The 23,174-nt window shown below is 60.2% G+C and overlaps 2 protein-coding genes across 2 annotated transcripts; one reads left to right on the top strand and one right to left on the bottom strand.

Moving 5' to 3' along the window:
• Positions 1–9,265: 9,265 nt before the first annotated feature.
• On the bottom strand, positions 9,266–11,100 carry NAA38 (N-alpha-acetyltransferase 38, NatC auxiliary subunit). Its single transcript, XM_069767420.1, has 3 exons — positions 10,972–11,100; positions 9,554–9,725; positions 9,266–9,475 (listed from the first exon to the last, which is right to left on the bottom strand). The coding sequence occupies exons 1-3, from the start codon at positions 11,014–11,016 to the stop codon at positions 9,363–9,365; spliced, it is 330 nt and encodes a 109-aa protein (XP_069623521.1). The 5' UTR covers positions 11,017–11,100; the 3' UTR covers positions 9,266–9,362.
• A 78-nt stretch (positions 11,101–11,178) lies between these two features.
• Positions 11,179–21,129, top strand: CYB5D1 (cytochrome b5 domain containing 1). Its single transcript, XM_069767419.1, has 4 exons — positions 11,179–11,381; positions 15,006–15,082; positions 19,033–19,251; positions 20,721–21,129. Exons 1-4 carry the CDS (start codon positions 11,255–11,257, stop codon positions 20,949–20,951), a joined length of 654 nt encoding a protein of 217 aa, XP_069623520.1. The 5' UTR covers positions 11,179–11,254; the 3' UTR covers positions 20,952–21,129.
• The last annotated feature ends 2,045 nt before the right edge of the window (positions 21,130–23,174 follow it).

The raw sequence follows: 23,174 nt of genomic DNA, 5'->3' as shown, positions 1-23,174 counted from the left end.
GGGTGCGATCCCACAGGAGCAGCGGGGAGGGTGCGATCCCGCAGGAGCAGCGGGGAGGGTGCGAGCGTACAGGAGCAGCGGGGAGGGTGCGAGCGTACAGGAGCAGCGGGGAGGGTGCGATCCCACAGGAGCAGCGGGGAGGGTGCGATCCCACAGGAGCAGCGGGGAGGGTGCGAGCGTACAGGAGCAGTGGGGAGGGTGCGATCCCACAGGAGCAGCGGGGAGGGTGCGAGCGTACAGGAGCAGCGGGGAGGGTGCGATCCCACAGGAGCAGCGGGGAGGGTGCGAGCGTACAGGAGCAGCGGGGAGGGTGCGAGCGTACAGGAGCAGCGGGGAGGGTGCGAGCGTACAGGAGCAGCGGGGAGGGTGCGATCCCACAGGAGCAGCGGGGAGGGTGCGATCCCACAGGAGCAGCGGAGAGGGTGCGAGCGTACAGGAGCAGCGGGGAGGGTGCGATCCCACAGGAGCAGCGGGGAGGGTGCGATCCCACAGGAGCAGCGGGGAGGGTGCGAGCGTACAGGAGCAGCGGGGAGGGTGCGATCCCACAGGAGCAGCGGGGAGGGTGCGAGCGTACAGGAGCAGCGGGGAGGGTGCGAGCGTACAGGAGCAGCGGGGAGGGTGCGATCCCACAGGACCAGCGGGGAGGGTGCGATCCCACAGGAGCAGCGGAGAGGGTGCGATCCCACAGGACCAGCGGGGAGGGTGCGATCCCACAGGAGCAGCGGGGAGGGTGCGATCCCACAGGAGCAGCGGGGAGGGTGCGAGCGTACAGGAGCAGCGGAGAGGGTGCGATCCCACAGGACCAGCGGGGAGGGTGCGAGCGTACAGGAGCAGCGGGGAGGGTGCGATCCCACAGGAGCAGCGGGGAGGGTGCGATCCCACAGGAGCAGCGGGGAGGGTGCGATCCCACAGGAGCAGCGGGGAGGGTGCGATCCCACAGGAGCAGCGGGGAGGGTGCGATCCCACAGGAGCAGCGGGGAGGGTGCGATCCCACAGGAGCAGCGGGGAGGGTGCGATCCCACAGGAGCAGCGGGGAGGGTGCGAGCGTACAGGAGCAGCGGGGAGGGTGCGAGCGTACAGGAGCAGCGGGGAGGGTGCGATCCCACAGGAGCAGCGGGGAGGGTGCGATCCCACAGGAGCAGCGGAGAGGGTGCGATCGTACAGGAGCAGCGGGGAGGGTGCGATCCCACAGGAGCAGCGGGGAGGGTGCGAGCATACAGGAGCAGCGGGGAGGGTGCGATCCCACAGGAGCAGCGGGGAGGGTGCGATCCCACAGGAGCAGCGGGGAGGGTGCGAGCGTACAGGAGCAGCGGGGAGGGTGCGATCCCACAGGAGCAGCGGGGAGGGTGCGAGCGTACAGGAGCAGCGGGGAGGGTGCGAGCGTACAGGAGCAGCGGGGAGGGTGCGAGCGTACAGGAGCAGCGGGGAGGGTGCGAGCGTACAGGAGCAGCGGGGAGGGTGCGAGCGTACAGGAGCAGCGGGGAGGGTGCGAGCGTACAGGAGCAGCGGGGAGGGTGCGATCCCACAGGAGCAGCGGGGAGGGTGCGATCCCACAGGAGCAGCGGGGAGGGTGCGAGCGTACAGGAGCAGCGGGGAGGGTGCGATCCCACAGGAGCAGCGGGGAGGGTGCGAGCGTACAGGAGCAGCGGGGAGGGTGCGATCCCACAGGAGCAGCGGGGAGGGTGCGATCCCACAGGAGCAGCGGGGAGGGTGCGAGCGTACAGGAGCAGCGGGGAGGGTGCGATCCCACAGGAGCAGCGGGGAGGGTGCGAGCGTACAGGAGCAGCGGGGAGGGTGCGAGCGTACAGGAGCAGCGGGGAGGGTGCGATCCCACAGGACCAGCGGGGAGGGTGCGATCCCACAGGAGCAGCGGAGAGGGTGCGATCCCACAGGACCAGCGGGGAGGGTGCGATCCCACAGGAGCAGCGGGGAGGGTGCGATCCCACAGGAGCAGCGGGGAGGGTGCGAGCGTACAGGAGCAGCGGAGAGGGTGCGATCCCACAGGACCAGCGGGGAGGGTGCGAGCGTACAGGAGCAGCGGGGAGGGTGCGATCCCACAGGAGCAGCGGGGAGGGTGCGATCCCACAGGAGCAGCGGGGAGGGTGCGATCCCACAGGAGCAGCGGGGAGGGTGCGATCCCACAGGAGCAGCGGGGAGGGTGCGATCCCACAGGAGCAGCGGGGAGGGTGCGATCCCACAGGAGCAGCGGGGAGGGTGCGAGCGTACAGGAGCAGCGGGGAGGGTGCGATCCCACAGGAGCAGCGGGGAGGGTGCGATCCCACAGGAGCAGCGGGGAGGGTGCGAGCGTACAGGAGCAGCGGGGAGGGTGCGAGCGTACAGGAGCAGCGGGGAGGGTGCGATCCCACAGGAGCAGCGGGGAGGGTGCGATCCCACAGGAGCAGCGGAGAGGGTGCGAGCGTACAGGAGCAGCGGGGAGGGTGCGAGCGTACAGGAGCAGCGGGGAGGGTGCGATCCCACAGGAGCAGCGGGGAGGGTGCGATCCCACAGGAGCAGCGGGGAGGGTGCGATCCCACAGGAGCAGCGGGGAGGGTGCGATCCCACAGGAGCAGCGGGGAGGGTGCGATCCCACAGGAGCAGCGGGGAGGGTGCGATCCCACAGGAGCAGCGGGGAGGGTGCGATCCCACAGGAGCAGCGGAGAGGGTGCGAGCGTACAGGAGCAGCGGGGAGGGTGCGAGCGTACAGGAGCAGCGGGGAGGGTGCGATCCCACAGGAGCAGCGGGGAGGGTGCGATCCCACAGGAGCAGCGGGGAGGGTGCGATCCCACAGGAGCAGCGGGGAGGGTGCGATCCCACAGGAGCAGCGGGGAGGGTGCGATCCCACAGGAGCAGCGGAGAGGGTGCGAGCGTACAGGAGCAGCGGGGAGGGTGCGATCCCACAGGAGCAGCGGGGAGGGTGCGAGCGTACAGGAGCAGCGGGGAGGGTGCGATCCCACAGGAGCAGCGGGGAGGGTGCGATCCCACAGGAGCAGCGGGGAGGGTGCGATCCCACAGGAGCAGCGGGGAGGGTGCGATCCCACAGGAGCAGCGGGGAGGGTGCGATCCCACAGGAGCAGCGGGGAGGGTGCGATCCCACAGGAGCAGCGGGGAGGGTGCGAGCGTACAGGAGCAGCGGGGAGGGTGCGATCCCACAGGAGCAGCGGAGAGGGTGCGAGCGTACAGGAGCAGCGGGGAGGGTGCGATCCCACAGGAGCAGCGGGGAGGGTGCGATCCCACAGGAGCAGCGGGGAGGGTGCGAGCGTACAGGAGCAGCGGGGAGGGTGCGAGCGTACAGGAGCAGCGGGGAGGGTGCGAGCGTACAGGAGCGCGGGGAGGGAGCGAGCGTACAGGAGCGCGGGGAGGGAGCGAGCGTACAGGAGCAGCGGGGAGGGTGCGAGCGTACAGGAGCAGCGGAGAGGGTGCGAGCGTACAGGAGCAGCGGGGAGGGTGCGAGCGTACAGGAGCAGCGGGGAGGGTGCGAGCGTACAGGAGCAGCGGGGAGGGTGCGAGCGTACAGGAGCAGCGGGGAGGGTGCGATCCCACAGGAGCAGCGGGGAGGGTGCGATCCCACAGGAGCAGCGGGGAGGGTGCGAGCGTACAGGAGCAGCGGGGAGGGTGCGAGCGTACAGGAGCAGCGGGGAGGGTGCGAGCGTACAGGAGCGCGGGGAGGGTGCGAGCGTACAGGAGCAGCGGGGAGGGTGCGAGCGTACAGGAGCAGCGGGGAGGGTGCGATCCCACAGGAGCAGCGGGGAGGGTGCGATCCCACAGGAGCAGCGGGGAGGGTGCGATCCCACAGGAGCAGCGGGGAGGGTGCGATCCCACAGGAGCAGCGGGGAGGGTGCGATCCCACAGGAGCAGCGGGGAGGGTGCGATCCCACAGGAGCAGCGGGGAGGGTGCGAGCGTACAGGAGCAGCGGGGAGGGTGCGATCCCACAGGAGCAGCGGGGAGGGTGCGAGCGTACAGGAGCAGCGGGGAGGGTGCGATCCCACAGGAGCAGCGGGGAGGGTGCGATCCCACAGGAGCAGCGGGGAGGGTGCGAGCGTACAGGAGCAGCGGGGAGGGTGCGATCCCACAGGAGCAGCGGGGAGGGTGCGAGCGTACAGGAGCAGCGGGGAGGGTGCGAGCGTACAGGAGCAGCGGGGAGGGTGCGATCCCACAGGACCAGCGGGGAGGGTGCGATCCCACAGGAGCAGCGGAGAGGGTGCGATCCCACAGGACCAGCGGGGAGGGTGCGATCCCACAGGAGCAGCGGGGAGGGTGCGATCCCACAGGAGCAGCGGGGAGGGTGCGAGCGTACAGGAGCAGCGGAGAGGGTGCGATCCCACAGGACCAGCGGGGAGGGTGCGAGCGTACAGGAGCAGCGGGGAGGGTGCGATCCCACAGGAGCAGCGGGGAGGGTGCGATCCCACAGGAGCAGCGGGGAGGGTGCGATCCCACAGGAGCAGCGGGGAGGGTGCGATCCCACAGGAGCAGCGGGGAGGGTGCGATCCCACAGGAGCAGCGGGGAGGGTGCGATCCCACAGGAGCAGCGGGGAGGGTGCGAGCGTACAGGAGCAGCGGGGAGGGTGCGATCCCACAGGAGCAGCGGGGAGGGTGCGATCCCACAGGAGCAGCGGGGAGGGTGCGAGCGTACAGGAGCAGCGGGGAGGGTGCGAGCGTACAGGAGCAGCGGGGAGGGTGCGATCCCACAGGAGCAGCGGGGAGGGTGCGATCCCACAGGAGCAGCGGAGAGGGTGCGAGCGTACAGGAGCAGCGGGGAGGGTGCGAGCGTACAGGAGCAGCGGGGAGGGTGCGATCCCACAGGAGCAGCGGGGAGGGTGCGATCCCACAGGAGCAGCGGGGAGGGTGCGATCCCACAGGAGCAGCGGGGAGGGTGCGATCCCACAGGAGCAGCGGGGAGGGTGCGATCCCACAGGAGCAGCGGGGAGGGTGCGATCCCACAGGAGCAGCGGGGAGGGTGCGATCCCACAGGAGCAGCGGAGAGGGTGCGAGCGTACAGGAGCAGCGGGGAGGGTGCGAGCGTACAGGAGCAGCGGGGAGGGTGCGATCCCACAGGAGCAGCGGGGAGGGTGCGATCCCACAGGAGCAGCGGGGAGGGTGCGATCCCACAGGAGCAGCGGGGAGGGTGCGATCCCACAGGAGCAGCGGGGAGGGTGCGATCCCACAGGAGCAGCGGAGAGGGTGCGAGCGTACAGGAGCAGCGGGGAGGGTGCGATCCCACAGGAGCAGCGGGGAGGGTGCGAGCGTACAGGAGCAGCGGGGAGGGTGCGATCCCACAGGAGCAGCGGGGAGGGTGCGATCCCACAGGAGCAGCGGGGAGGGTGCGATCCCACAGGAGCAGCGGGGAGGGTGCGATCCCACAGGAGCAGCGGGGAGGGTGCGATCCCACAGGAGCAGCGGGGAGGGTGCGATCCCACAGGAGCAGCGGGGAGGGTGCGAGCGTACAGGAGCAGCGGGGAGGGTGCGATCCCACAGGAGCAGCGGAGAGGGTGCGAGCGTACAGGAGCAGCGGGGAGGGTGCGATCCCACAGGAGCAGCGGGGAGGGTGCGATCCCACAGGAGCAGCGGGGAGGGTGCGAGCGTACAGGAGCAGCGGGGAGGGTGCGAGCGTACAGGAGCAGCGGGGAGGGTGCGAGCGTACAGGAGCGCGGGGAGGGAGCGAGCGTACAGGAGCGCGGGGAGGGAGCGAGCGTACAGGAGCAGCGGGGAGGGTGCGAGCGTACAGGAGCAGCGGAGAGGGTGCGAGCGTACAGGAGCAGCGGGGAGGGTGCGAGCGTACAGGAGCAGCGGGGAGGGTGCGAGCGTACAGGAGCAGCGGGGAGGGTGCGAGCGTACAGGAGCAGCGGGGAGGGTGCGATCCCACAGGAGCAGCGGGGAGGGTGCGAGCGTACAGGAGCAGCGGGGAGGGTGCGAGCGTACAGGAGCAGCGGGGAGGGTGCGAGCGTACAGGAGCGCGGGGAGGGTGCGAGCGTACAGGAGCAGCGGGGAGGGTGCGAGCGTACAGGAGCAGCGGGGAGGGTGCGATCCCACAGGAGCAGCGGGGAGGGTGCGATCCCACAGGAGCAGCGGGGAGGGTGCGATCCCACAGGAGCAGCGGGGAGGGTGCGATCCCACAGGAGCAGCGGGGAGGGTGCGATCCCACAGGAGCAGCGGGGAGGGTGCGATCCCACAGGAGCAGCGGGGAGGGTGCGAGCGTACAGGAGCAGCGGGGAGGGTGCGATCCCACAGGAGCAGCGGGGAGGGTGCGATCCCACAGGAGCAGCGGGGAGGGTGCGAGCGTACAGGAGCAGCGGGGAGGGTGCGAGCGTACAGGAGCAGCGGGGAGGGTGCGAGCGTACAGGAGCGCGGGGAGGGTGCGAGCGTACAGGAGCGCGGGGAGGGTGCGAGCGTACAGGAGCAGCGGGGAGGGTGCGAGCGTACAGGAGCAGCGGGGAGGGTGCGAGCGTACAGGAGCAGCGGGGAGGGTGCGAGCGTACAGGAGCAGCGGGGAGGGTGCGAGCGTACAGGAGCAGCGGGGAGGGTGCGAGCGTACAGGAGCGCGGGGAGGGTGCGAGCGTACAGGAGCAGCGGGGAGGGTGCGAGCGTACAGGAGCAGCGGGGAGGGTGCGAGCGTACAGGAGCGCGGGGAGGGTGCGAGCGTACAGGAGCGCGGGGAGGGTGCGAGCGTACAGGAGCAGCGGGGAGGGTGCGAGCGTACAGGAGCGCGGGAAGGGTGCGAGCGTACAGGAGCAGCGGGGAGGGTGCGAGCGTACAGGAGCAGCGGGGAGGGTGCGATCCCACAGGAGCAGCGGGGAGGGTGCGAGCGTACAGGAGCAGCGGGGAGGGTGCGAGCGTACAGGAGCAGCGGGGAGGGTGCGAGCGTACAGGAGCAGCGGGGAGGGTGCGAGCGTACAGGAGCAGCGGGGAGGGTGCGAGCGTACAGGAGCAGCGGGGAGGGTGCGAGCGTACAGGAGTGCGGGGAGGGTGCGAGCGTACAGGAGCGCGGGGAGGGTTCACCGCTGCGGGCAGACACAGAATATAGAAGGATTTACATACAAGGGCCTTCATGAATGTGGGGAGCGTGCACGTGTCAGTGGATGTGGGGAGCGTGCACGTGTCAGTGGATGTGGGGAGTGTGCACGTGTGGGTCCATATACAGGTGCTTCTCACTGTATTAGAACATTAAACAGTTAAGTTATTTCAGTTCTTCAATACAAGAAGTGAATCTCATATATTATATAGAGTCATTACACACAGAGTGATCTGTTCCAAGTGTTTATTTCGGTAAATGTTGATGATTATGGCACAAGTTGCATTTTGTGCGGACGGCGGGCGCGCCACAACAACGCATCCATCCATATGTCCTGTGTACCCAATGCTAAAGATACAGTAGGTATGCAGGACGCATGCAGAAGTAGGCGGAGCTTAACAGGACGTACGCAGCTCTCCGCCAAGCCCCCGGATGCTAACGTGAACCCGGCCTAAGGGGCCTTTATAAACGCTTAGGCCATGTGCACACGTTGCGGTTTTTACTGCGGATCTGCAGCAGTTTTCCATGTGGTGTACAGTACAAGGTTAACCTATGGAAAACAAAAACCGGTGCACATGCTGTGGAAAAAAACGTGCGGAAATACTGCGGTTTATTTTCCGCAGCATGTCAATTCTTTGTGCGGAATCTGCAGCGGTTTGGCACCTGCTCCATATTAGAAAACCGCAGGTGTCTAAAACCGCACAAAAAAACGCGATAAATCCGCAGTACTTTTTACACTGCGGATTTAATCAAATCCGCTGCGGAAAAATCCGCAACGGAATCCACAGTGTGTGCACATGGCCTCAGGAGGCTTTTCAGGTGTGTGTGTTAATTATTCTAATTTACTGCGATAATGACTTTTGGGTTGTCATTGGCTGTAAGCCATAATCACCAACATTAACAGAAATAAACACGTGAAATAGATCACTCTGTGTGTAATGTCTATAATAATAATAATAATTTTTATTTATATAGCGCCAACATATTCCGCAGCGCTTTACAAATTATAGAGGGGACTTGTACAGACAATAGACATTACAGCATAACAGAAATACAGTTCAAAACAGATACCAGGAGGAGTGAGGGCCCTGCTGCTCGCAAGCTACAAACTATGGGGAAAAGGGAGACACGAGAGGTGGTGGATGGTCTATATATGAGATTCACTTTTTGTATTGAAGAACTGAACTAAATTCACTTTTTGATGATCTTCTAATTTAGTGAGAATCTCCTGTATGTGAGTCTGTGAATATGTGGAGCGTGCGGCTACACGAGGAGCGCGTGGAGACACGATGAGTGCGCGGAGACACACGAGGAGCGTGCGGACACACGAGGAGCGTGCGGACACACGAGGAGCGTGCGGAGACACACGAGGAGCGCGCGGACACACGAGGAGCGTGCGGAGACACGAGGAGCGTGCGGACACACGAGGAGCGCGCGGACACACGAGCGCGCGGGGACACGAGGAGCGTGCGCAGACACGAGGAGCGCGCGGAGACACACGAGCGCGCGGGGACACGAGGAGCGCGCGGGGACACGAGGAGCGCGCGGAGACACGAGGAGCGCGCGGAGACACACGAGCGTGCGGACACACGAGGAGCGCGCGGGGACACGAGCGCGTGGACACACGAGGAGCGTGCGGACACACGAGGAGCGCGCGGACACACGAGCGCGCGGGGACACGAGGAGCGTGCGGAGACACGAGGAGCGCGCGGAGACACACGAGCGCGCGGGGACACGAGGAGCGCGCGGGGACACGAGGAGCGCGCGGAGACACGAGGAGCGCGCGGAGACACACGAGCGTGCGGACACACGAGGAGCGCGCGGGGACACGAGCGCGTGGAGACACGAGGAGCGCGCGGAGACACGAGGAGCGCGCCGACGCACGAGGAGCGCGCTCTACACTCACCGACCCCCGGGATTTACAGCCATTGTCGCCTCCTGAGTTCATTGTCTTCGCACTGCAGAGAATTTCACCCAAGTAATTGTAATATCTCCATGAACCACAGGAGGGCAGCAACACACATAGTGTGTACAGGTTGTGTGTGCACAGCGCCATCTGGTGGTCTCACCACATACACAGGTTAGCACCCAGCTTTCCCACATCCCAGACATTCTCTGCCTCTCAGGTCGTACAGTGAAATTCTGACATATATGGGTGGCTTTATCCAGCGTTCCCAAGTTGTATTCATGAATCAGGTAGCTCAGGATGAACAGACCAACACACATGTAACAAACTGGCAATAAAGAGGAGTCCAGAGTCACCGGCAAGAAAAATAATTTAATGATAGAAAAGTGAATGTACAGAGAACTGGGGGGAAGGTGGGAACGGGGGTCACAGTGATGGGATGACGGGGGTCACAGGTACTGGGGGGAGGTGACGCTCTCCAGCTCCACCTGGATGGACACGATGTGGTGCCCGGGGACCATGGCCAGCCCCAGGACGCGCGGCTCTCGCACCGGGAAAGAGTCTGCAGGACAGGAGGAAGCGGGAGGTTAGCATGGGCGGGGGCGGAGCTCAGTGGCTGCCCCGCCCCCGAGGAGCTCACCTGAGGCTCGGAGGAATTCCTGCGCGGAGCCCAGGATCACGTTACAGTCTCGGTCCGTGCACAGGAAGCAGCCGATCAGCGAGCGCCCGTCCGTCATCTCGATGCGCATGTTCCTGTTCAGCAGAGATTCCAGCTTGTGCCGGGCGCCGTCACCCGCCTCCACATCCGAGTCCTGGGGCGAGAAACGGGCGATGTCATTAACCCATTTTGTTACACACAGCTTTCCCACAGCCCTGAACGTACACTCTGTCAAGTGATGAGGAGGGGTTGAATACAGCAACAGCCAGTCTGAGAAAGCTGGGAGTAACAGCGTCCACACTGGGGCGTCATCCAGCTTTCCTCGATCCCTGAATATCAATTCTGTGGATTCAGTTTGTCAGTCTGGGAAAGCTGGGTGTCATGGCCGCCATATTGGGTGTCACTCAGCTTTGCAGAGCTGCGGAATGGCACCATTTCTATGAATCTAAACGGGTTGTTCATCTTACCTGGTTACATAGCAGTGGTGCAATTCAGGGGCTTGGGAAAGCTGGGTGGCAACCAGTATAGCCGCCTGACACCTTCTTAACCCACTTGCTGTGATCATCCATCGTTCCAAGATTCTTGCTTGTGATCACCAGAGACTAGATATTACTCAGCTTTTCCAGATGCCTGAATGGCAAATCTTCCAGTGCAGTGAAACACAGAAATAAGTAACATGCAGAAGAATGGAAAAGCTGGATAATACCGCTTAGAAAGGATGATGCAACATCCAGGTGACAAGCAATGTGGCTGCCCTGACAGGGTAGGGGGAAGGCACTGGCAGACTTGCCATTCAGGAGCCTGAAAAAGCTGGATGACGATCATATCTAATAAAGGTAAGAAAAAAACAAAGTTCCCCTCGGCTGAGCAGCGCGGGCGACGGGCCACAAGGACAAATCCTGGCTCAAAGGGTCAGTAGTAAGCACCCAGCTTTCCTAACCGGCAACCCTGAGTGTCGTCTGTCTACATGGGACACGATACTTGCACTTCAAGGTAAATCTACCATTCCGAAGCCTGGCAAAGCTGGATACCAACCCCAGGGAGGAGCCATGGCAGCCATATTGGTTGATGCCAAACTTTCCCAGACCCCAGAAGGTGGAAAATGATGAGATGAGGCGAATCCGGGAAAGCTGGGTGACACGGCGGCCACAATGCTCAGCACACAGCTTCCCGGCCTCTGAACATCAGTGTTGCCTTTTCGGTGTAGGGTGACATTTCCATAGGAGCCACTACCAGGGCGATCACCCAGCTTTCCCAGGATCCTGCATACAAGGGGACACCCCATGTGAGAAGTAGCCAGGCGGCCTCACTATGGTGCTAGACCTGATCCCCGAGCTTCCCCGTGCGCAGTGGAGGCCCCGGCGGCCCCTCCATGCAGAGCATGACACGGGGGTACTCACCCCGGCAGGGGGGCTGCAGCCATTCTCCTCCAGGACAGCAGCCATCACTCCACGGAAGCTGCCCCGCACAGGCTGACGGGAAAGGGGAAAAGAGAAAAAACAACTACAACTCCCAGCATGCAACACACAGACAGGAAATGACGTAGCCAGACGGACCCGAACAGGAAATACGTCACCTGGAACGCAAGACAGGATTAACGGAAGTGACGTAAGAAGGTGCCGGAAGTGGCCATGAAAGCGTCCTGTTGTCCTGGTAACGCCATAGCGCAGCTGGTAGTCAGGCATGAGTCCTGTGAGAGCTCCGTACTACACCCCGCGGGAGGTGTCCGGGCACTGCAGCATCTCCGACCTGTGGGTGTCCTACCTGGGCCGGGTGTACAACCTCACCCCACTGGCCGCAGAGCACCGAGGTGACCGGAGAGCGAGCGTCCGAACCCCGCCCCGTCTGTTTCTCCCACTCTTCTCTCCTTCACCCCATATCATGCTTCCCCTTCATCTCCCTTCCCCAGTCCCCCATCGCCTTCCGCCTCCCCCCTTCCTCTCTTCCGCCCCCCCTTCCTCTCTTCCGCCCTCCGCCCCCCCCTTCCTCTCTTCCAGCCTTTGCCCCCCATCCTCTCTTCCACTCCCCCTTCCTCTCTTCCGCCCTCCGCCCCCCCTTCCTCTCTTCCAGCCTTTGCCCCCCATCCTCTCTTCCGCCCTCCTTCCTCTCTTCCGCCCCCCTTCCTCTCTTCCGCCCCCCTTCCTCTCTTCCGCCCTCCTCCCTCTCTTCCGCCCCCCTTCCTCTCTTCCGCCCCCCTTCCTCTCTTCCGCCCTCCTCCCTCTCTTCCGCCCCCCTTCCTCTCTTCCGCCCCCCTTCCTCTCTTCCGCCCTCCTCCCTCTCTTCCGCCCCCCTTCCTCTCTTCCGCCCTCCTCCCTCTCTTCCGCCCCCCTTCCTCTCTTCCGCCCTCCTCCCTCTCTTCCGCCCCCCCTTCCTCTCTTCCGCCCTCCTTCCTCTCTTCCGCCCCCCTTCCTCTCTTCCGCCCTTCCTACCTCTCTTCCGCCCCCCTTCCTCTCTTCCAGCCTCTGCCCCCCATCCTCTCTTCCGCCCCCCCTTCCTCTCTTCCGCCCTCCGCCCCCCCTGCCTCTCTTCCGCCCTCCTCCCCCCCTTTCTCTCTTCCGCCCCCCCTTCCACACTTCCACCCTCCGCCCCCCCTTCCTCTCTTCCAGCCTTTGCCCCCCATCCTCTCTTCCACTCCCCCTTCCTCTCTTCCGCCCTCCGCCTTCCTCTCTTCCAGCCTTTGCCCCCCATCCTCTCTTCCGCCCTCCTCCCTCTCTTCCGCCCCCCTTCCTCTCTTCCGCCCCCCTTCCTCTCTTCCGCCCTCCTCCCTCTCTTCCGCCCCCCTTCCTCTCTTCCGCCCCCCTCCCTCTCTTCCGCCCCCCTTCCTCTCTTCCGCCCTCCTTCCTCTCTTCCGCCCCCCTTCCTCTCTTCCGCCCTCCTCCCTCTCTTCCGCCCCCCTTCCTCTCTTCCAGCCTCTGCCCCCCCATCCTCTCTTCCGCCCCCCCTGCCTCTCTTCCGCCCTCCTCCCCCCCCTTTCTCTCTTCCGCCCCCCTTCCACACTTCCACCCTCCGCCCCCCCTTCCTCTCTTCCAGCCTCTGCCCCATCCTCTCTTCCAGCCTCTGCCCCCCCATCCTCTCTTCCGCCCCCCCTTCCTCTCTTCCGCCCTCCGCCCCCCCTGCCTCTCTTCCGCCCTCCTCCCCCCCTTTCTCTCTTCCGCCCCCCTTCCACACTTCCACCCTCCGCCCCCCCTTCCCGTCTTCCAGCCTCTGCCCCCATCCTCTCTTCCAGCCTCTACCCCCCCATCCTCTCTTCCGCCCCCCCTTCCTCTCTTCCGCCCTCCACCCCCCTGCCTCTCTTCCGCCCTCCTCCCCCCCTTTCTCTCTTCCGCCCCCCTTCCACACTTCCACCCTCCGCCCCCCCTTCCTCTCTTCCAGCCTTTGCCCCCCATCCTCTCTTCCACTCCCCCTTCCTCTCTTCCGCCCTCCGCACCCCCCCTCCCTCTCTTCCAGCCTTTGCCCCCCATCCTCTCTTCCGCCCTCCTCCCTCTCGTCCGCCCCCCTTCCTCTCTTCCGCCCTCCTCCCTCTCTTCCGCCCCCCTTCCTCTCTTCCGCCCTCCTCCCTCTCTTCCGCCCTCCTCCCTCTCTTCCGCCCTCCTCCCTCTCTTCCGCCCCCCTTCCTCTCTTCCACCCTCCTCCCTCTCTTCCGCCCCCCTTCCTCTCTTCCGCCCTCCTTCCTTTCTTCCGCCCCCCTTCCTCTCTTCCGCCCTCCTCCCTCTCTTCCGCCCCCCTTCCTCTCTTCCGCCCCCCTTCCTCTCTTCCGCCCCCCTTCCTCTCTTCCGCCCCCCTTCCTCTCTTCCGCCCCCCCTGCCTCTCTTCCGCCCTCCTCCCTCTCTTCCGCCCCCTTCCTCTCTTCCAGCCTCTGCCCCCCCATCCTCTCTTCCGCCCCCCCTTCCTCTCTTCCGCCCTCCGCCCCCCCTGCCTCTCTTCCGCCCTCCTCCCCCCCTTTCTCTCTTCCGCCCCCCTTCCACACTTCCACCCTCCGCCCCCCCTTCCTCTCTTCCAGCCTTTGCCCCCATCCTCTCTTCCACTCCCCCTTCCTCTCTTCCGCCCTCCGCCCCCCCCTTCCTCTCTTCCAGCCTTTGCCCCCCATCCTCTCTTCCGCCCTCCTCCCTCTCTTCCGCCCCCCTTCCTCTCTTCCGCCCCCCTTCCTCTCTTCCGCCCCCTTCCTCTCTTCCGCCCCCCTTCCTCTCTTCCGCCCTCCTTCCTCTCTTCCGCCCCCCTTCCTCTCTTCCGCCCTCCTCCCTCTCTTCCGCCCCCCTCCCTCTCTTCCGCCCCCCTTCCTCTCTTCCGCCCTCCTTCCTCTCTTCCGCCCCCCTTCCTCTCTTCCGCCCTCCTCCCTCTCTTCCGCCCCCCTTCCTCTCTTCCAGCTTCTGCCCCCCCATCCTCTCTTCCGCCCCCCTTCCTCTCTTCCGCCCTCCGCCCCCCCTGCCTCTCTTCCGCCCTCCTCCCCCCCTTTCTCTCTTCCGCCCCCCTTCCACACTTCCACCCTCCGCCCCCCCTTCCTCTCTTCCAGCCTCTGCCCCATCCTCTCTTCCAGCCTCTGCCCCCCCATCCTCTCTTCCGCCCTCCGCCCCCCCTGCCTCTCTTCCGCCCTCCTCCCCCCCTTTCTCTCTTCCGCCCCCCTTCCACACTTCCACCCTCCGCCCCCCCTTCCTCTCTTCCAGCCTCTGCCCCCATCCTCTCTTCCAGCCTCTGCCCCCCCATCCTCTCTTCCGCCCCACCTTCCTCTCTTCCGCCCTCCTCCCCCCCTTTCTCTCTTCCGCCCCCCTTCCACACTTCCACCCTCCGCCCCCCCTTCCTCTCTTCCAGCCTCTGCCCCATCCTCTCTTCCAGCCTCTGCCCCCCCATCCTCTCTTCCGCCCCCCCTTCCTCTCTTCCGCCCTCCGCCCCCCCTGCCTCTCTTCCGCCCTCCTCCCCCCCTTTCTCTCTTCCGCCCCCCTTCCACACTTCCACCCTCCGCCCCCCCTTCCCGTCTTCCAGCCTCTGCCCCCATCCTCTCTTCCAGCCTCTACCCCCCCATCCTCTCTTCCGCCCCCCCTTCCTCTCTTCCGCCCTCCACCCCCCTGCCTCTCTTCCGCCCTCCTCCCCCCCTTTCTCTCTTCCGCCCCCCTTCCACACTTCCGCCCTCTGCCCCCCTTCCACCCTCCTCTCCCTTTCTCTCTTCCGCCCCCCTTCCACACTTCCGCCCTCCTTCCCCCCTTCCTCTCTTCCGCCCTCCTCCCCCTTCCTCTCCTCCGCCCCCCCTTACTCTCTTCCAGCCTCTGCCCCCCATCCTCTCTTCCGCCCCCCCTTCCTCTCTTCCGCCCTCTGCCCCACCTTCTACTCTTCTGCCCCCCCCCCCCCCCCTTCCTCTCTTCCAACCTCCGTCCCTTCTCTTCCCCACATTTCGTCACGTGTGTATTCAGCCCATGATGATTTCTGCCCTGTGCTCTCTCAGGTGACATCTTACTGAAGCCGATAATTGAGGCCGCAGGAAAGGACGTCAGTCATTGGTTCAATGAGAAGACGGGAGACGTAAGTGTATAATAATAATAATGTTATTTCTCTGGCAGCGAGGATTGTTCCTATTGGTTCACTTTGATTTCACTAAGATAGACCCCATCATAGTGATCAATCAGCCAATGGATCGCAAGGTGGATGGTTTTCTGAAGAGAACCTGGGAGACGTCGGCGGCCATAATCCGTGCCAACATCATGGCGACCTCAGTGGCTCAATCCACGCATCTATGGGTCGACAACCTGGAGGAACAGTTATGGTCCAAACCCCCCAGGGACACTATCCTGAAATCCCTTCCCCTCCTAAAGCTAGCGACCGGATTCATGGCTGACGCATCGGCACAATAATAATAATAAGGGTTCCCCGAGGAGAAACCAAAGAAATATCAACCCTTTCGTAGACCCCAACCCAAACAGAGGTCAGACTATAAGGGGAAGGGCAAGTCAGGCAGATGGAGCTACGGCAAGGGAGGTAGGGGTAAGGACTCAATCTTTGGTTTAGGTTCAGGAGGAAAGTGACGCTGTGAGAGTGGGGGGACAGCTAGGCCGGTACCTGGGAAGTTGGCAGGGGATCTCAGAGAATCAGTGGGTGTTGGGCATAATCTCCTTGGGTAACAGAATAGAGTTTACCCTGTCCCCGCCAGCGCCAGTCGACCTTTTTTCCCCCATGTGGTCAGATGTCCAGGATCTCCAAAAGATTGGAGCAATAGTCCTGGTGCCCGAGCAAGAAAATTGTGAGGGTCACTACTCCAGTATCTGTTCTGTAAAGAAACCCCTGGGGGAGAGCAGGACAATTATAAACCTGAAACCCCTAAATCACTGGATAAATTACAAAAGAGTCAAAATCGCGGTAATGTGTACCCTAGACGTAAAAAATGCGTACTACCATGTTTCCATCCATGCTTCCTTCTAACAATACCGAATGTTCGCTCTGAGGGTCCAGGGGAGAGTCCATCTCTGCCAATTCTGTTGTCTTCCCTTTGGCCTAGCCTCTGCGCCCAGAGTGTTCACCAGCTGGTGACGGAAATAGTTGCCTACCTAGGGAAACGGATATCATCATAGTCCCATACCTAGACGACTTCCCGATCATAGCCGACTCCAAGGAACAACTCTGTCGCCATGTTACAGAAACTAGGATGGGTCAAAAACTGGAAGAAGTCGGATCTCTTTCCAGAATCGTGGAAGAGGTTCCTGGGAGTTCTCCTAGACTCCCACCACATCTTTCTTGCCAATAGAGAAGCAGTGCGCCATAAGGGACAGGATCCACCAGTTCACAGGAAGCCATTGTTCCATCAGGGAGGCAATGAGGATCCCTGGACTAATGACCTCATGCATTCCCTGCTCATGGGAGCTCCAAGGGGCCATTCTATCTGCCTGGGACAAACGCCAACTGTCCCTGGACACGTGATGGCCCTGTCCGTCACGGTGAGAAGATTTTTAAGCTGGTGGACCATTAGGGAAATCCTCCCGGCGGGAGTTCCTTGGGTTCTCTCCCCCTGCACCGTAATTGCCACTGACACAAGTCGGCTAGGCTGGGGTGGCCATATGGAAGGAAGATACTTCCTGGGGACATGGAGCCAAGAAATCAGAACCAGGTCCTCATACTTCAGAGAACTGTACGCAGTATGGAAAGTACTACTCCAGGTCCAGTCGGTAGTCAGGGGCAGGCATGTAAAAATCCTGTCAGACAACACGACAACTGTGGTGTTCAAGGGGGTCCAAGACATGCTGCCCTTCAACATCCGGACGGTGCTATCCCTCTCAGCAGTTCACCTAGAAGGATCCAGGAACCTTGTGGCAGACTTCTTAAGCAGGCAGAAATGATCTCCAACGGAGTGGGAGCTGAACGAAGAAGTGTTCGGTGTGCTGTGTCTGCGCTGTGGAGTGCCACTGATGGATCTCTTCGTATCCAGAGAAAACGTGAAGGTCCGGGAATTTTTTTTTCTCTCTAAACCCCCAAGACAATCCGGAGGGCGTCGACGCATTATCCCAATTCTGGGGATCGAAACTATCCTATGCATTTCCCCCTCTTCCTCTGATTCTGAGAGTACTGAGGAAAGTACAGGAAGAAAGGGCAGAGATCATCTTGGTGGTACCCTTCTTCCCGATAAGGAGTTGGTTTCCTCTGCTGAGGAACATGTCAGTGGAAGATCCCATCCTGCTTCCAAGGAGAAAAGACCTCCTTTACCAGGGCCCAGTGTTCCACCCCAGTCCGGAAAGTCTACAGCTTTCGGCATGGATCCTGAGAGGCAGGTCCTGAAATTAAGGGAATTGTCCGACTAAGTGATCTCTACCCTTCAAGCAAGCAGGAAACCCGTAGCCTCTGCTGTATATAACAAGATCTGGAAACGTTTCTGCATGGACTGCGGGGAGTCGTCGGTGGATGCAACTCGCCCGGACATTCCCAGGATCCCTGATTTCCTGCAGACAGGCTTCAACAAATGCCTTAGATCAAGTACCCGAAGAGTACAAAGCCCAGCCCTGGAACTCCTGAACTAGCTAGATTCTCCAGAGCCGTGCCAAGGCTGAGACCTTCGGTGAGGAGATCTGTCCCACCTTGGGATCTGAACCTGGTGCTCAGTGCACTTTGTAAGCATCCATACGAACCAGCTAGCAGTGTGGACATTAGCAGACTTTCATTTAAAATTGCTTTTCTAGTAGCGATTACATCAGCCAAGAGGGTAGGAGAATTTCGGGCCCTGTCTATAAAGGACCTTTTGAGGACCGACCAGTCTTAAGGCTTGAATCGGCTTTTCTCCCCAAAGTGGTGTCAACCCCAAATATTAACCAGGAAGTCGTACTACCCTCCTTCTGCCAGCACCCTAGAAACCCCAAGGAACAGTCCTTTCACTCTCTAGACCTTAGGCAGATGGTTCTCCACTACCTGGAAGCAACCAAGGGGCTAAGGACAGGACACAAACTTATTTGTGCAGTATAGGGGTTCAAATAGGGGTAAAAAGGAGGCAAAATCCACAATGGCAAGGTGGATCAGACCCATGATTGGTCTGGCTTACGAGGCTGAGGGAAAGCCTCCTCCTGAGACACTAAGAGCCCATTCAGCTAGAGCCTAAGCCACCTCATGGGCAGAAAAGTGCGGGACATCAGTGGATCAGATCTATAGGGCCACAACATAGTCCAGTCCGAGTACCTTGTAGATACATTACAAGCTAGAAGTAGTCTCAGGGCAAGTGGCCTTCGGTAAGAAAGTTCTTCACGCAGTGGTCCCACCCTAGATCTCCATATTGTGGTATTCTACATAGGGGCTGTCAGGATGGATTCCTGGAAACACAACCACCTGTAGGTCTAACTAACGTTTTTCCTTCCACATTTCATTATTTCCTGTGCAGCACCTGAAAGGTTATTAAACTTCTTGAATGTGGTTTTGAGCACCTTGAGGGGTGCAGTTTTTAGAATGGTGTCACTTTTGGGTATTTTCTGTCACATAGGCCCCTCAAAGTCACTTCAAATGTGAGGTGGACCCTAATGGTTTTGTAAATTTTGTTGAAAAAATGAGAAATCGCTGGTCAAATTTTAACCTTTATAACACTTATAACTTAGACGTGTAAAATGTTATTTATTAACTATTTTCTGTGACATCGCTCTGATTTAAGGGCTTAAGAATTGAAAGTTTGACAATTTTCATAAATAAACGTAAATCCAATGTGTCCGTAGAGAACCGTCTCAGAATCGGTGGGATCCAGCGACGGTCTGGAGTTATTACCTCCTAATAGTGACGCTGGTCAGGAAGGTCAAATTTGGCTCCGACACTAAGGGGTTAATGCAACGCTGAGACCTTCTCATATAATGTGTTTCGCCTTTTCCACATCTCTGCTTGCTGTCAGTGATTAGAAACATTCACGTTTTTAGTTTGGAGGATCTTCTGAGCCAGGAACATTTCCTCCAGTCTGTCCCAGACGCTCACACTCCTCATTAGACATGTCGTCTTCTTTCCTGCATTCATCTCCACAGATCAAGACCCACATAGACCCCCACACGGGCTGCCTGGCACCCTACACACCTCAGGGGCGTTTCCTCCATGTGCCGCCCTCCTTTCCCTCGTCAGACTGGGACACCGACCTCGGACGGCCCTGGTGGAGAGATTCAACCTACGAGGTCGGCATCTTGTCATCCAAAACCAGGTTCATCCGAATCATCAACACGTTAACATCCCAAGAGCAAACGCTGGAGGTAAGTGACCCCCACTGATAGGATGAGCTACGAGGCTCCCCCTCCTGCAGGGTGATATAGATAGGAGGAGCTGCAAGGCTCCTCCCCTGCAGGGTGATACAGATAGGAGCTACGAGGCTCCTCCCCCTGCAAGGTGATACAGATAGGAGCTACGAAGCTCCTCCCCTGCAGCAGGGTGATACAGATAGGAGGAGCTACGAGGCTCCTCCACATGCAGGGTGATATAGACAGGAGGAGCTGCAAGGCTCCTCCCCTGCAGGGTGATACAGATAGGAGGAGCTACGAGGCTCCACCCCCTACAGATAGGAGGAGCTATGATGTTCCTCCCCTGCTGGTTAGCAGGAGCTACAAGGCTCCTCCCCTGCAGGGTGATAGTAGTTACGAGGCTCCTCCCCTGCAGGGTGATACAGATAGGAGCTGTGAGGCTCCTCCCCTGCAAGGTGATACAGATAGGAGCTACGAGGCTCCTCCCCCTACAGATAGGAGGAGCTATGAGGCTCCTCCCCTGCAGGGTGATAGTAGTTACGAGGCTCCTCCCCTGCAGGGTGATACAGATAGGAGCTGCGAGGCTCCTCCCCTGCAGTGTGATACAGATAGGAGGAGCTATGAGTCTCTTCCCCTGCAGGGTGATACAGATAGGAGCTACGAGGCTCCTCCCCTGCAGGGTGATACAGATAGGAGCTGCGAGGCTCCTCTCCTGCAGGGTGATACAGATAGGAGGAGCTACGAGGCTCCTCCCCCTACAGATAGGAGGAGCTATGAGGCTCCTCCCCTGCAGGGTGATAGTAGTTACGAGGCTCCTCCCCTGCAGGGTGATACAGATAGAAGCTGCGAGGCTCCTCCCCTGCAGTGTGATACAGATAGGAGGAGCTACGAGGCTCCTCCCCCTACAGATAGGAAGGAGCTATGAGGCTCCTCCCCTGCAGGGTGATAGTAGTTACGAGGCTCCTCCCCTGCAGGGTGATACAGATAGGAGCTACGAGGCTCCTCCCCTGCAGGGTGATACAAATAGGAGCTACGAGGCTCCTCCCCTGCAGGGTGATACAGATAGGAGGAGCTACGAGGCTCCTCCCCCTACAGATAGGAGGAGCTATGAGGCTCCTCCCCTGCAGGGTGATAGTAGTTACGAGGCTCCTCCCCTGCAGGGTGATACAGATAGGAGCTGTGAGGCTCCTCCCCTGCAGGGTGATAGTAGTTACGAGGCTCCTCCCCTGCAGGGTGATACAGATAGGAGGAGCTATGAGGTTCCTCTCCTGCAGGGTGATACAGATAGGAGGAGCTATGAGGTTCCTCCCCTGCTGGCTAATAGAAGGAGCAATGAGTCTTCATCCCCTGCGGGTTAATGTAGATAGGCGCAGTCTCTCTGCGGGTTAATGTGGATAGGCGCAGTCTCCTCCCTCTGCAGGGTGATAGACAGGTGCAGTCTCCGCCCCCAGCGGGGTGATATGACCGTGACGTTGGTGTTACAGGTGTGCTCGGAGGAGACGATCGGGGAGATCCTGGGCCGCTACCTGCCATACAACGCTCACGCAGTCAGCTACACCTGGAAACACTGCGGGACGCCTGTGAATATGGATCTGACGCTGGAGGAGAACGGCGTGCAGGACGAGGACAAGGACATGGAGGAGCTGCGGATGGACTGTGACGCCTTCACTGCCAGCTTACACTTGTACTTCAACGATGATCTGACAGAACTGTGATGTGCGGGAGGATGTGGAAGCCAAAGCCTCCATTGTCCGTGTGGATGATGGGGAGAGTAGTAGTGTCAATGACGTGTGCAGAAGCCAATGTATATGTGTCTGCCGGTAGCCGCCGCTCCGCACAGGTCACGTGCCGCCATCTTCTTAAGTGCCGAATAAACGATCTGTTCTAGAAACACACGACGACGCCGGGAACAGATTCTGACCCTCAGAAGTTAGGGTGTGTATACTTATGCAACAGTTATTTTCTATGATGCATCTAAAGATGAAAGAAAAATAAGCATCTCATCTCTGGAAATAGTGGTGAGGAGACATGTACCGTTCTGTGTACACAGCTCCTGTGCAGAGCTGTTTGCATGCTCTTATGTGGTGATGGAGATGCATAGCTCCGAGACTTCAAACTTTTTTCTTTGCAAAGTATGCAATCCCAGCCGATCAGATCAGTTGAAACATTCCTTTCACCTTACAAAACAGTTTTTGTACAATGTTGTGACTGCTTTTAGCCAAGCCTGCACTGATACTGTGACAATCGATCAGGATAGAGATCGGAGTAGGTGACTAGTTTTGCACCTCCTGCTATCACCACCAGAGGGAGCTCTTCCCATATGAATTTATGTATTGAAGTACAGCGGGAGCTCCCCCTTGTGGTAATCGGAGGAAGAAAGATTATTTATTACGCTAAATTAGTTTGTGGACTGAATTTCCATTGTAAGGTCCAAGTCATCTATTCTATAGAAATTGGAAAATTAGCTTCTCTGGAGAAGGCAAAGTATGAGGGGCAAAGCACGAGCAAACGTGGGCATTAGGGATAGATACATCTGGAAAGGCTCCCGGAGAGCTTATTAGGTCCTAAGTGGGTTTGTTGTGGCTGATGGACAGGGATAAGCGGTACACAATCATTACTTTGCTATTATGTTACTTGTTCTATGCCAGCTGAGCGGCAGATACTGTCGGACTGTTCTCTAGATCAGATCTAATCTCAGAGACCAGAAGTCTCCGAGGCTTTGGAGAAAATGACCCTAGAAAACTCATTATTTGCTTTATCACTGGTGTACGAGATTCTTTACTTTGGGAACGCACAATAATCTACCAAAACTAATGGTTATGAGTGAAATACTGCACCTTCCTGCAGCAGGTCTCTATCACATCTCCATTTATATATACTCGAGTATAAGGTGAGGCAGCACAAACAACTGGGAAAACGTATTGACTCGAGTATAAGCTGGTTATGCATGGCTCCTCATCCCCATCCTGGTATGCATGGCTCCTCATCCCCATCCTGGTATGCATGGCTCCTCATCCCCATCCTGGTATGCATGGCTCCTCATCCCCATCCTGGTATGCATGGCTCCTCATCCCCATCCTGGTATGCATGGCTCCTCATCCCCATCCTGGTATGCATGGCTCCTCATCCCCATCCTGGTATGCATGGCTCCTCATCCCCATCCTGGTATGCATGGCTCCTCATCCCCATCCTGGTATGCATGGCTCCTCATCCCCATCCTGGTATGCATGGCTCCTCATCCCCATCCTGGTATGCATGGCTCCTCATCCCCATCCTGGTATGCATGGCTCCTCATCCCCTATCCTGGTATGCATGGCTCCTCATCCCCATCCTGGTATGCATGGCTCCTCATCCCCATCCTGGTATGCATGGCTCCTCATCCCCATCCTGGTATGCATGGCTCCTCATCCCCATCCTGGTATACATGGCTCCTCATCCCTATACTTGTCTGCATGGCCTCCATCCCCATCCTGGTATGCATGGCTCCTCACCCCCATCCTGGTATACATGGCCCCCTCATCCCTATCCTGGTCTGCATGGCTCCTCATCCCTATCCTGGTATACATGGCTCCTCATCCCTATCCTGGTATACATGGCTCCTCATCCCTATCCTGGTATACATGGCTCCTCATCCCTATACTTGTCTGCATGGCCTCCATCCCTATCCTGGTATGCATGGCTCCTCACCCCCATCCTGGTATGCATGGCTCCTCATCCCCATCCTGGTATGCATGGCTCCTCATCCCTATCCTGGTATACATGGCTCCTCATCCCTATACTTGTCTGCATGGCCTCCATCCCTATCCTGGTATACATGGCTCCTCACCCCCATCCTGGTATACAGGGCTCCTCATCCCCATCCCGGTATGCATGGCTCCTCATCCCCATCCCAGTATGCATGGCGTTAGGACTGGCGGAACGCACCAAATAATAATTGG

This window comes from Ranitomeya imitator, chromosome 4 (assembly GCF_032444005.1).
Source record: "Ranitomeya imitator isolate aRanImi1 chromosome 4, aRanImi1.pri, whole genome shotgun sequence".
Classification (NCBI taxonomy): Eukaryota; Metazoa; Chordata; class Amphibia; order Anura; family Dendrobatidae; genus Ranitomeya; species Ranitomeya imitator.
Note: the sequence above shows the minus strand (reverse complement) of the source record. Positions and strands in the feature narration are given on the sequence as shown.